This window comes from Pelodiscus sinensis, chromosome 3, assembly GCF_052426305.1.
Source record: "Pelodiscus sinensis isolate ZL-2025 chromosome 3, ASM5242630v1, whole genome shotgun sequence".
NCBI lineage: Eukaryota > Metazoa > Chordata > Testudines > Trionychidae > Pelodiscus > Pelodiscus sinensis.
The window spans coordinates 160,994,836-161,007,815 of record NC_143054.1 but is presented as its reverse complement, the minus strand read 5'-3'; the positions used below and the strand labels follow the sequence as shown (position 1 = coordinate 161,007,815).

At 48.4% G+C, this 12,980-nt stretch overlaps 1 protein-coding gene across 2 annotated transcripts in view; it reads right to left on the bottom strand.

The window, feature by feature from the left end:
• The window catches only part of GALNT14 (polypeptide N-acetylgalactosaminyltransferase 14), a 214,770-nt gene extending 202,264 nt beyond the window's left edge, over positions 1-12,506 (bottom strand). Inside the window, exon 1 of one of the 2 annotated variants that reach the window (XM_075925330.2) lies at positions 11,618-12,506. In XM_075925330.2, coding sequence (XP_075781445.2) covers positions 11,618-11,743 — 126 coding nt within the window. In that variant the 5' untranslated portion in view covers positions 11,744-12,506. The remainder of the gene's footprint in view (positions 1-11,617) is intronic. The other variant, XM_006118082.5, reaches the window with a different exon arrangement.
• Between the last annotated feature and the right edge of the window lie 474 nt (positions 12,507-12,980).

Genomic DNA, 12,980 nt, shown 5'->3' with positions numbered 1-12,980 from the left:
CAGCTTTGCATTGTTCTGCGAGACGTTTGTTATATGCTGACTTCTGCCTGTGCTTCGAGTCTAATGGTAAGTGCCTGGAATATAGACACATATATGTAAACAGATAGGCAATCAGCAATCACAGGACTCCCATTGGGAGCGAGACGGCTGCTGTTGCCATCCTTAACCAACGGAATGGGACAGGAGGCAGATGTAAAATACTCTGCTCTCCATTCTATTCATCTCCCCAAGCAAAGGCAGTTGAGTGGCATCGCCGCACACGCACTTTGACAACGCCATTCAGAAGAGACATTACAAATCCCTTTTTATATTAACAAGGGGACAGATCCACAATGGATGGAACCTAGCATGGCTCCATTACAGGCAATGAACCAAGGCCAATTTATACCAGCTGAGGATCTGGCCTCAGGTCTCTTTCCCAGCTGATCTTCCACTTACATTGACTCCCGCAGCGGCTTTCGAACCAAGAAGGGGAAGAGGGAGAGAAAAATCAATTTAATTGCAGCTTAGTAAGCAAATGTGCTAAGTGTTGCTGGCAAAATGTGAGCACTTTATTGTAAGAGAGAGGGGTGGGGGAAGATGGCTCTTTTCATTGCATGGAAAGTGGGGTGATAACAAATCTACTAGGCCGTCATCTGGTTTTCACCCCTTCCGCTTCTTTAATCAGGAGGACGCCTCCTCCAAGAGGCACGTAGTTAATGGTTGATATTTTGTGCTTACACTGCTCCATTTAATAGTCAATCCACTGCACCCTTTGTTGTTCTCCTACACCTAATTACCCTTTCATGCCAGGCGTCTCCCTTAAGCAGATCCTGTTTTTGCTTTCTCCGCAGATACATCCCAGTGATTGGTTTTATTGCACCAAATGCTGGGCTGTCCTAGTGGAAGGGAAATGGCTCTAACTACATCGCTCTTACACAGCTGCAGCGCATTGCTTGTGCATTTTTTATTATTTCTCCCATGTTTTCTTTTCCATCAGCGCAGAGACTCGAGCTAACAAAAAATACCAAATTGGCATCCTCCAGGGGCGGGTACGCTGCCAACCCTAATACCATCTGCAGAGCTTGCCTATAAAGCAACATGCGTGCTCAAAGGGACTGTGTTTCAAAAAGAGCTTGTTCAGTCATGTGTTAAATACGACACCCGCCACTGGGATTATGACATCGAGCTGAGAGGTAACTCCACTTCTAGGGACTGATCCTGCTGGCACTGAAGTCACTGTTAAAACTCCCATTGACTTTAGTGGGCCAGGCTCAGCCCCTGAATGACTAAGGGACTGACTGTATGAGGCTGCTTACAGGCCTTGGTGCTAGATGAAAGCAGGGCTCATAGCATCGGAGCTGAAATGCAGTGCTCAATACAGCCAGTGCCTTTTGCCAATCTTTGTGGTTCTTTGGTTATGAAAACTGCCCAAGCAGCTCCTTCCAAACAGCCATTCTATATCTGGAAACTTGTCATTCCCTTATTTATATACTGAGTAAACAACTTGTGTCCATAGCAAAGAACAACACGGCACCAAATGCACCTTTGTAAAAAACCTCTACTCAGCTACTCAGGCGTATCAGGATAGAACAAGAATGCACCAAATACATTGTATATACTTCGCTGTATGCTGATGTTGGACAGAACAACACTTCTCCAAGCATTAGGCCTATAATCTGTATATTTATCTATGGCTTATACATATATTTTTCCCTGGGTATTTATCTGTAAATATCACTATATGGCATAGAGAGTTTTCAAAACCGTTCAATAGATTGTACCTTATATTCTGCACAAAAGAGCTTATTCCTCTGATTAGTGACTGTGGTAGGGGAGGCAAGCAGGCCCTTCAGTTGATGGGGATCATCCTTCCGCTCTTTGATATGGAAACAGGTTTGAAGATTTCTTTCACAGATACGATGCTTATGAAAGGCACTGGCTACTTCACTGAATTACAGGGGTTACATTATGTATGTATTGTACTGCATATGGTGTAGCACTCAAAATGTTCTAGGTACCCTCCAGACATCAGACAGATACAGTCATTGCCCCCAAAGCATTTATGATCTGAAAGCAATTCGGGGGAAGATTTTCAAAAGAGCTCAGCTCCCATTTAAACACCAAAGTAAGAGGCTAGATTTTCAGAAGAGCTCACTCAGTGGGCTGGGTCAGCAATGGTCAAGCTAAGCTAATAAGTGACCCTCCTTCATCTCAGTGGGCCCTGAAAGATTGTAGTAACCAAGATGATCTTCTGGGATGGGGTAGTTTTGCTAACTGCGCTTGCATGCCTAGAATTTGTGGGGTATGCTGATTGAACCATAGCAGCGCTTTGACTGGATGTAGAGGGAATGTATGGCTATTCCAGACATGTTCTGTGCAACCAGCACGCACCTCACTTCATGTGCCCTTGCTTTACATGCATGTCACTTTAGTAATACCAGAGAGATAAAAAAAATCTATGTGGATTAAAACCAGTGGAATATGGCAACCCTGCAAGTGGACAATGATAAACAAAATGTCTCTCTGACCCAGTTTGGCTGCATGCATCCGCTGGGCTATAGGTTGCCCACCATGGGGCTAGGTTCTTCAGTGCCCTTAGGTCAATTTGGTTACAAGGGTCACCATCGCAGCTGCTGAGTGGTAAACATCACAGACAGACTTGGGGTCCAAGCATGCGCTGAGCACTTGAAAATCTGCCCCTAAGGTCTTTGGAAAAAACTAAGTCACTTCTCTTGCTACCTACCAGCTGGAAGAGAGCAGCTGTTTTGCTGCACACAATGTAGTTGTGCAATAGTTTAGAACAAACAATGAAGAGGACAGTTTCCACCTGGAACTTTAGGGGGAAAGTTAGGTTAACAGGATGCAGTTATCAGAGTTTTGCCCAAACGCTAGGGATGTGAACGGTTAACTGGTAAGCAACACCCTTAGCTGGTGGGGACCTGGAGCAGCCCTCCCCCATCCCCTTTTAATTGGTTAAACATAATGTTTAAGTGTTTAATTAATTAAATGGGATTTTACGTCCCTACCGGACACCAGGGTTGCAAAGGTGCCAAGAGATCCTGCAGTACAGTACCCCCCAATAATCCAGTGAGGACAAGGCTCAGCACCGAATCTAAGAGGACAATGCTATGTTACCACCTACTGTGTTACCACTGGCACTGGTGTAGTGGTGTTCATTGAGTCCCTCATAATATTAAACCAGGGACATCCAGGGCCAACCATGTTAAGAAGAAAAATCTGTATTCGATTATGAACTAAACATGTTCTGTGAGATGTGATTTTTAGCTGACATGTCTGCATAGGGTTGCCAAATGGTCTCCCAAAAAATATTGGACACACGATATTTTTTGGTCAAGCAAAAAAAAAAAAAGAATGTGGGATAATAAGCCCAGAGCGGCGATCACAATCCCGCCTCCCAGCTGGGACTCCCAGGCTGAGAGGCGGGGCCGCCATCGGCATTGTGCATAAGCCTGGCGTGGGCAAAGGAGTGGCTGGGAGTCCCTTCCATTCCCCCCACCCCCGCCAGGCTTCTGCGCAATCACAGGCTCCTAGCGCAGATTGTGGCCCCGCCTTCCAACCACTCCCTCCGCCAACGCCAGGCTTCCATCCGGTGCACAGCCAGAAAAATCAGAGAATACCGGTCATTGCGCATGTCCGGTATTCTCTGATTTTTTTTACCGGACAAAGAGTGCAAATACCGGATTTTCCAGTAGAATACCGGACACCTGGCAACCCTATGTCTGCATCCCTCTGAGGAGCATATAAGGGTGTCCTGCCTCCCTAGCTACATCGCACAGTTTCCTCCGTTGCTCAAGTGTGAGCCCAGCCAGGAGTGTTTCCAGCAGCAGCAATCCAGCCCCAGCCGTAGTTGCTCAACAGCCCCCCTACTAGCCATCTACTGCATCACAGGGGAAGGAGAAGAGTAGCCCTGACTGACCTATCCACTGCTGGAATGTGGAAGCCCCAGGAAGATGAAAATAGGAGCTCTTCTGGCTCTGCTAGAGCTTAGGGGAGTGCCTGACAAAGGTCCTCTCCCCAACACTGCCATTAGAAGTACTCTAGAAGAGAAGAAGCTGAGAACCAACAGCAGGCAGCTGAAAAGGAGCAAACTCCACAGCAGGGGATTCTCCTAGCACTGGGCATTCCTTAGAGTCACAGAACCACCACCTACACCTCTCTCTCCACAGCCCCTTGTGCCGGGGTGAAAAGGCAGGAGCTTGTTGCCCTAGGACTATCTCCAGCTAGCATATCACCCCAAAGGACTGTTGCCAGTTGACGCAGGTTAGAACAGCCCCCAGACTATCAGAGAAATCTGGCTGAGTGGCACAAAAAGAGAGCAGAACAAGCCAGATGCTCTGCCCCACAGTACTGACAGTGACCACCTGACCTTTCTGAAAGAACATTTGGCCCTTGGACTGGCCACTGCTGGTCTAGGTGTTTCATGAAGGTGTCTCATCCACATACTGCTCCAGTTCAGAGCCACTTAGTTTAGGAATTCTGTCAGTATTAACCCAGAAGGTCACACAGCTGCAAGGTCTCCTATCCTCAGCCAGCCCTGAAAGGATTAAGTAAAAAACTCCACAAGGGAAAATGGCATGAATCCAACCCTATTGACTATATAGAAGTTCTTGTAAATAGTGCTACTAGCAGGGGAACTTGCAGTCAAGTTTCAGGTCAGGGTCAATAGTAAGGATCAGAGTCTGAGTCTATTTCCAGGGCTTAGGGCAGGAGGCAAGGTCCAAATTGAGGGGAGGTCAAAGCCAGGAGTTCAAGATCAAGAATGGTCATGGTGGTTACAGCAGATCCACACAGTTGCCTGGACACTTCTTGGCATGCCCCTTGAGTTTGTATTGGGCAAGTGCCAACCAGGCTTCCTTGAGTTGGGATGTTCCATGATCTGTGTCCACAGCAGCTCATGGGTAGTAGAACACAAGCTAGTTACAGCTGCTGTTGGAAGGCTGCATGGAGATGTACACTAGCAGCTCTGCAGGCCTGTGTTTGAGACTCACTGTGCCTTCCAATCCCAGTCCAAGAGCGAATGGCTTTGAATTTTCTTGGCAGCACTGGAGACTTTTCAAAATCTTTATATCTTCTCTCAGAGAAAGAATAAAAATTTCTCCTCTGTCCTCTAAAATGTCAAACAAAGAGGTTTTAACTGCATCCAAGATTTATTGGGCTTCTTCTGAGTAAACAGCCAGCATTTTTTTTTTTTTTTTTTTTGCTCTTTAAAAAAATTTTTTTTTTACAAGCACCAGACAATGGAAGGTTCCTGGGTACCTTGATGTTCATCATTTCATAAAGCAAACAGGCCTTGTTCAATCAATATTTATGCCTCTATCATTCACAGCTGCACCATGAAGCTATGATGGGGGTAAATTCATTCATTGTAACTACCATTGAAAATTTAACAAGGTTTTCATTTACTGCCTATTGTTTCTCAGATATCTCAGAGAGACCACTGATGCACAGTCAATAGATTAATTAAACAACATGGATAAGATAAGCTACACGCCATTTGCCCGTGACAGTTTTCTTATTGTTATAGCCAGCTGAGTTGTGCCTCACCAGTTGGATTGCTACATTCTGACGGAACTTTGTGCCCCGCTCATGTGCAACAAAGAGACAGTTGTTTGTAACCCGGGAGGATAGTGCCGAGGAAAACTATTTTCAAAGCATAGCCCATTAGGAAAGTGATGGAGAAAACAGCCCTTTCTTTTTTCAAACAGGCCTGCTTCTTGGCTCTGCCCAAGACACACAAACACAAAAATGATTGTTTAACATTGTTAGACATGCAGCTGAAATCCAGGGATGGGAGAGCAAACTGGATTCAATTTTAGCTCATGATTCACCAGTTTGTTAGTGATCTAGACATGCTATAAAGCCTGCCTTTACTCTGGACAGTTCAAGGAAGGCATTTGTTGACAAGCGGCATTATAGGGCCCATCTTGTGACCATCAAAATCAGTGCCAAATTCCCCACTGGTTTCAATGGACACAGAATTAGGCCCTCTATGTTAAATCACCAGGCTTCTGTTCATGTTGCAATAGGCAGTTCAGTTAATTAACATGTTATGATCTTAATTTTGGCAGTGTACATTGTTGTTTTAATCTATGCTAAACACCTCCAATAGACTGGTGCTCTACAACCTGGAGAAATTAGAGGGAGAAAGATTATCTGCTGAGCTCTGGATGCAGAATCTTTCTAGCTGGTGATGATGCAGAAAGGCAGCAATGTGATATTCAGCTCCCAAATGCCACTGCCTTTCTACAGGCCCAACCTCACAGGGTGCACAGCAAGGGCACCGGAACCTTTGTACAGGTGAGCAGGGAGGCAGGTGCACAGCACCTCCCTCCCCCCCCCTCCCCCCACCTACCAAGTTGCTTCCAGCAAGAACTGTGGGTCCAGAACAGCTTACAGGAAGTTTTAATCACTTCTCAGGATCAGCCCCCACCACCTTGTTTTAACATGAACCAGTCCCTTTTGTTGAACAACCACATATATTTTGTGGTTTATTTTTTTTCCCACCCTCCAGTGTTTGTAACTCCTCCTTCAAAACTTCTCCGGGAAAAGGGGGTTAATTCCATTTTTTTTAACCATTAAATTAACAAGGCCTTGTTATTTTTGACAACTGGGGAATCTTCTGGGATGCCAGATGCCTTCTTCTTCTATAGTTCAGCCCCACTCAAAGTGGTCCTGCTTTTCTCCAGAATCTATCAGCTATGCTTCATCCATACACCACTGGGAACATTAGGGGGCTCCTTGCCATTTTAACCCTCCCTGCCAGTCCCTGCCTGCCCCAGAAAGTAAGAGGCCAACCAAGCTGAAAACCTGATCACTGCCATCATCTGCACAGACTCCAGGAATTCAGCTTGCCAACTCAGTGCCACTACGCAGAGTCCACTGCATGCATTCTTCACAAACCAATCTGGGAATTTACTTGTAATTAATCCAGCATATCAATTCTCATTATTTCTTAATCTAATTAAATTGATAATTGCTACGTGGGTTGTTTTTTTTAAATGAGAGAAAGGCAGAGCTGTGCGAGAGATTGTGCTGTCCAAAGGTAAGAACAGGGACAGCGAGTCAAAATTCCTGGATTCTGCTCCAAGTTCAGACACTGCCACACTGGGCAGTTTAAAGCAAGATGTACATGACCTGATTTCCCAAGGTACTGAGCCACTCCTCTCTCCTTTGTATGCAGGACATGCTAAGCATTTTTGAAAATCATTAGGTTTGGAAGGCCCCAGTTTGCTCCTCTGGAAAACAGAGGGAAGCGGGGGGGAGTGGTTGGCGCTGATTAATACTTGTGAAGTGCTTGGAGATCCTGAAACGAAAGGCTCTGTAAGCACAGAATATAATCACTGAACCTCAGCTGATGAGAAACACACCGATACAGTTGCTCCCTCATCCAGCAGACAGGATTAATTTTACTAATCCCTTGCCTGCTAACTGGTTCACCTGATTAGGTGCCTGCTAGACAGCAGACACTAGAAGACAGTCACGCCATTCCAGCAGGCCCGCTGCTCTCTCCTTCCCAGATGGACAGGGCTCCAAACAGAACAGAAGCACAAGAGCGTTTTCCCCAGCCACGCACCCAGGGCTCCAAAGGTCCTTTGCAAATGTCACTGGCCGGGGTTATAACAGCATGGATGGCAGCAGATGAATGGGGGGCTTTATCCCATAAGCAGCAAGGAGAGGCATCTCTTGCGAGTTTGATAGGATACAATTTTTAATTCCATGCCCCACTGTTACTGTGAGATTATTACTTAAAATAAATACTTCCACATGAAGTCCTCTGCTTGAGAGAAGAACTGCTGATCTTCCTTGGACAGAGGAAATGTTCCATTGCAGCTCCTGAGTATGATAAAAGGCTGGCTTGATGTAGCCTGCTAGACAGACAGCCTAGCTTTGCCTAAACTAGTGCCCTAAAAACTGCAGTGCAGCCAGGGGTAGCAAAGGGGGTAGCTCAGACTAGCCCCCTGAGCACGTAAGTAGGGACCCCACAGGTCTGTACTCAGGCACCTAGGCCGTATTTCACCGGCGATGCTGCTATTGTGAGTGCACTAGCTAGCATGTGTCTCTTTACCCAGGCTGGGAAGCTGGGTCCCAGCTGCAGTGCAGACGTTGCCTCAGAGAGCAATAATGCTCAGAAAATCAGGTAAAAATCAAACAAGCACCCTCCTGTCCATTCGGCCAATGGGCATAGGGAAGGCCTAGCTACAATGAGAATGTCCTGGATGTCCACGTAGGAGACTCGGGTTAGATTCCTAAGGCATAGCGCTCACCTCACTTGTACCAGTGTAGATCAGGAATGCTTTGCCATGGAGGCTGATAAATGGAGACACCTCATTTCCCCATTAGACCAGTTTATCCCAATATCTTAGGATGTATCTGCCCAGAGGCGTAGTGAGGGTGTTATGCAGGAAAGGCAAAATTTGTTTCCCCCCTCCACCACCGTGTGGTGGGACTCCGAATCTGGCACACAGCTGAGCCCGACCCTAGGAGGAGAGGGGGGAGCTTGTACCGCATCTTACCCCGCCCCCTCCAGTTTGGGGCTAGGCCCCCGCATGCACTAACCCACTGGCAGAGATGGAGGAGGGTTGGACTGGGGGCGGAGAGGTGGGGAGGAGGCTCCAGCCAGCAGCAGCGGGCAGAGGAGGAGCAGGCGAGCTGAGGGATGACAGGGGAAGCAGAGGGGGACTAAACTGGTGCCCCCCTAGCATGGCACCCCTCCGCCCCCCCCCCTTGCTATGCCACTGTGTCTGCCGTTCCAGTATAAGCTTACTCTAGGAAGTTGGAGAGGGTGAGGAGGAACCTATCTGCATAAGTGCAATATTATTACTTGCTACTGAATTAGCCACTAGCCGATTTCCAAAGTACATAACCTCATGGTCAGAGGACTGAACTGTCCTATGGCCAGTCACATGTTCTCCCTTCATTGCTGCTTCCCTGGCTCTAGTGCATGTATATGAAATCAGATTTGGATCCCCTAACAGGGGCTAAATGAAGTGACATCATGTCCCTTTTCTCACCACTAGCTCATATTTCATGTGACTCAAAGTAGTTTCCAAAGCCAAAAATGTAATACACTAAAAAATGAATCTGTACTCTGTGAATCTCAGGGGGATGCAACTGTTTTGATGGAAAATTCAGAGGAAATGAAGGAGAGGCAATTTCATCTGTCAGATTTCTGGAGTTATAGCAACTTGGCAGGTGTAACTTAGAAATTTAGGACCTGATCCTGTATCTATGAGTGCATTACCCTTGACTTCAATATGAACAGGATCAGGTTAGCAGTCCAAAGAGCAGTCTTCTACTTGTGTTCAGAGGATATTCAAAGGGGGCTGTAAAATAAAGAATCAATTCTACTGCAAGTGTTGTTAAGTAAAAAGGTTCATTTGAAGGAGAATACAGTACATCATGTCTGACAAGTCAGGTTTTATTTTGCAGTTTTGAAGAGTGCATTTTCAATACAAGCCTATTTACCCAAAGGGATAGTTATGGTTAAGAGAGCACTTTCATTCTAAACCTCTGTTTCCAGAGACTTATTACCTTCCCCCACAAAAATGATCTTTGGGCCTGAAATTGCATAAACTCCTTCTCCCATCCTTGATAGGAGAGATTATGGAAAGCTGAAAAATCCATTTAGTCATTTTTTGGTTGAAAAGAGCATAAAAAACCCACATGAAAACCAATATATTTTTACCAATTTAAGAATTATTCAAATAAGTAGTTTGGATTAAAGTTCCAGATTTGGCATATGCATAGTCATTTGTGAGGAATAGGTTAAGACACAATTTATACAAAAATCATGGGCTAGATGCCCATCTCAGTAACCCTGGTGAGGTAAATCTTGAATGAAGCCTGCTCTATAGCCCTTTAAAATTCCCATTAATTGTATTGGTTTGGGATCAGTTCCTAAACCCTCTGATTTTCACCAAGTCACTCCAAATTTACAGTGGTATAAATAAAATCAGGATCTGGTCCTAAGTATTTCAGTCATTTCTTTACTAATGTTAGTACCGCCATAGGTTATTAAAATGGAAAGAATTTTGAAAAAGTCTCCCGGTTTATGCCACTTATTTACGTTTTGCATTTCATACAGTTTAGACTGTACACCTAAACTGGTCAGTTTCAGTTTCTGTGTATAGTAAATTGCAGGTGGCAGTCTCGTGCACTGTACAGTGATGTTCTTCAGGCTAAAAACACTGCAGGGGAATTTCAAGTCCAACCAGAAACTGCTTTCACGGGAACAATTTTATGAAAATATTTATACTTCATACTAACACCCTGACTTTCTTGTTTAACTGCCATAAATCTAGAAATTTAAACCAGTACAGCATCTTTACAGCTTTGCCACTGACTCACTGTGATGGACAAGTCCATTAAATTCACCTTGTGGGCTTCCCTAGCTTTAAAATGGGTATAGTGCATCATTTTCTTACAGCTTAGTCATACACCAAGCACAGAGCTCTCCTGAGCATTTCCTTCAATTGCTATTTTAAGTTTAGAATGTAAGATAGTGTGCTTACAGCCAGCCAAACAAACCAAGAAGAGTTTATATATCTCTAACAGGCAAATATGAAACTTGAGACTGATCTAGGGAAAGGGGAGTGAATATAAACATTAAAACTTTTGGCATAGATAATATAAGCAGAAAACTAGCAAATGGTAAAACTATCTAGTCACGGTGCGGCCTGGTGAGGTCATACTGGGAACACTGAGATCAGTAACAGTCAGCATATAAAAACAAGTGCATAGGAATAAAGATGACACAGCAGGGAGGAAAAAATGAAGCCTGGACTTGAGAAGCCTGGTTAGTCAAAAAGGTAATAGAGCCCTAGGTTGGCATCCTGAGAAGAACCCTTTAATACCAAAGGCCAGCAGAACAGGTAAGTCCTACAAGGCTGAGGACAATGTTATCAGATACCTGCTGGAGGTGGCAGGAACTTCAGAGCAGGCACCCCACCAAGGACAGAAATTGAAACGAGCACGTCTTTACTAGGGGCTTGATTCTGATCTGACTCACACTGGTGTAAATCAGGAGCCATTTCATTGGGAGCAAAGAAGTTACACCGATGTACATTTAGCTGGGGCAAGCAAGACAAGACTCGGGCCCAATACACAGATGAAGCTATCAGAGAGGCACCAATAGGAGCCCCTAATCTGACTCGAAGAAAGGCACGAAGCAAGCAGCGAAGAGGGTGAATTACTTGCAGTTTGTACTTTCTATAATCGCAAACTCCCTCGAGAGGGAGCAATCTGGGAGGAGCTGGCTCCCACCCAACCCAAACACTTCGCCCGGGGTCCGGAGCTCAGCTCCCGCAAAAGACTGAAACCCTCGGGTCGGGTCTTACTAGGGCAAAATTGGCTGCCTTTTCCACGGGAAGCAAGCGCCCGGAGGGCTCGGCTGGGGAACGGGTGCGGAGAAGTTGGCACTCCGTTGCCCCAGGCTGACGTACGAGCCGCATGGGCACTGGGGCCGGGAGGGCACCGACCCCGGAGGTTCGTCTCCCCCGTGATACTGTTCTCCAAGCCGCACGTGTGTGGGGGCAGCAGCCCGGCCCCCCTTGCCCCGGGACAGCTGGGCAGTCCCCAAAGCCCCTTCGCGCAGAACCGGGCGCCTGCTCGTTACCTTTGGCGTCTGCCCTTCGGGTCCGGCCGCCTCCAGTCTCCGCCTGGCCCCGAAGAAGAAGAGCAGAGCAGCGATCCACAGGATCCCCGCGAGGGACAGCGCCAGCCGGCGGGTCGGCCGCCTCATGGCTCCAGAGTCCCGCCCGGCGGCGCGGGCAGAGGGGCTGGGGGCAGCGCTGGCAGCCGGCGGCGCGCCCGGCGCGGGGCAGGGCTGGAGCGCGGCGAGTCCCGGGCTGGGCGCTGCGCGGGGCGGGGGAGGAGGAGGTGCCGGGGTGGGCAGGGCTGGGAGCGGCTGGCTCAGAGAAGCCGGCGGCGGCTCGCACGGGGAGCGGCGGAGCCAGGCGCGCTGCTCGCCCGCCGCTGCTGGCAGGCTCCGGGCGCCGGGAGGGGTCGGCGGCCCCTTCCCAGCGCCCCGCTGCTGCAGCAGCCCCGGCCTCGCCCAGACTCCTGCGGCCGCTGGCCCGGCCCGGATCGCGCTGCGGGGACGGGCCCTGGAGGCTCCGCGCGCGGCTCTGGGGAACGCGGGGCGGGTCCGGGCTGGGGACTGTTCCGAGCCGGGCTACGGGGCAGGGACCCTGCAACTTTCCAGCACTTCAGAGCGGAGCGGGGAGCCCCGGCCCGGCCCGCTGAGCACTGAGCTGCGCGGAGCCGCACTGTGGGGCGCTTGGCACCGGGGCAGCGAGGTAACTGGTGGGGCTGCCTCCTGCCGCCTGCCTGTGGCTGGGGTGATGGAGAGGAGGAGTCTGGGCGCCTGGGTGCGGGTAGCCTTGGAGTCCCTGGGTCCAGCCTGGGGGGAGGACTGGGGGGTTTTGCAAGCCCGTGGCTGCTTTAGTTCAGTGCTGGGAGGGCGGGAAGCGGCTTGTTTCCCACAGCACCGAGGGCAACAGCTGGTGAGAATCACAGTGCGCCATAGAAAAGCCCGCCCTGGCCAGAGGGGCTTTTACTGAGCGCCCCATAAGGCGGGGAGAGGAGGGGGGGGGGGGGGGAGGAAGGACAGGGCAGCTCCCCTGTAGACCCACATTAACCCACCGCCTCCCCCAGCCTGCTGCTACCCCCGCGAGCGATTGAAAGGCACTGGGAGGCAGGGTGGGCTGTGGGGAAAGGCCACTTTACAGATGGAGAACAAGCCCAAGGCCCAGTGTAGAAATGTCCCAAAGGGGCACCGTGAAAGCAGGTGCCTAAGATAGGCCATGTCGATGCACTATCCAATTGAAGCAGTAGGGGGAAGGCAGGGAGGTGGAGTTCATTCACCCAAATTGGAAGAGCAGATTAAAGGTTCTAGATTGTGTATGAGTCTTTGAAAAGTAAAATCATCCACCCCAATGGGTCTGCTTGGAGGTAGCTCTTATCCTTTGTTAAGGTGC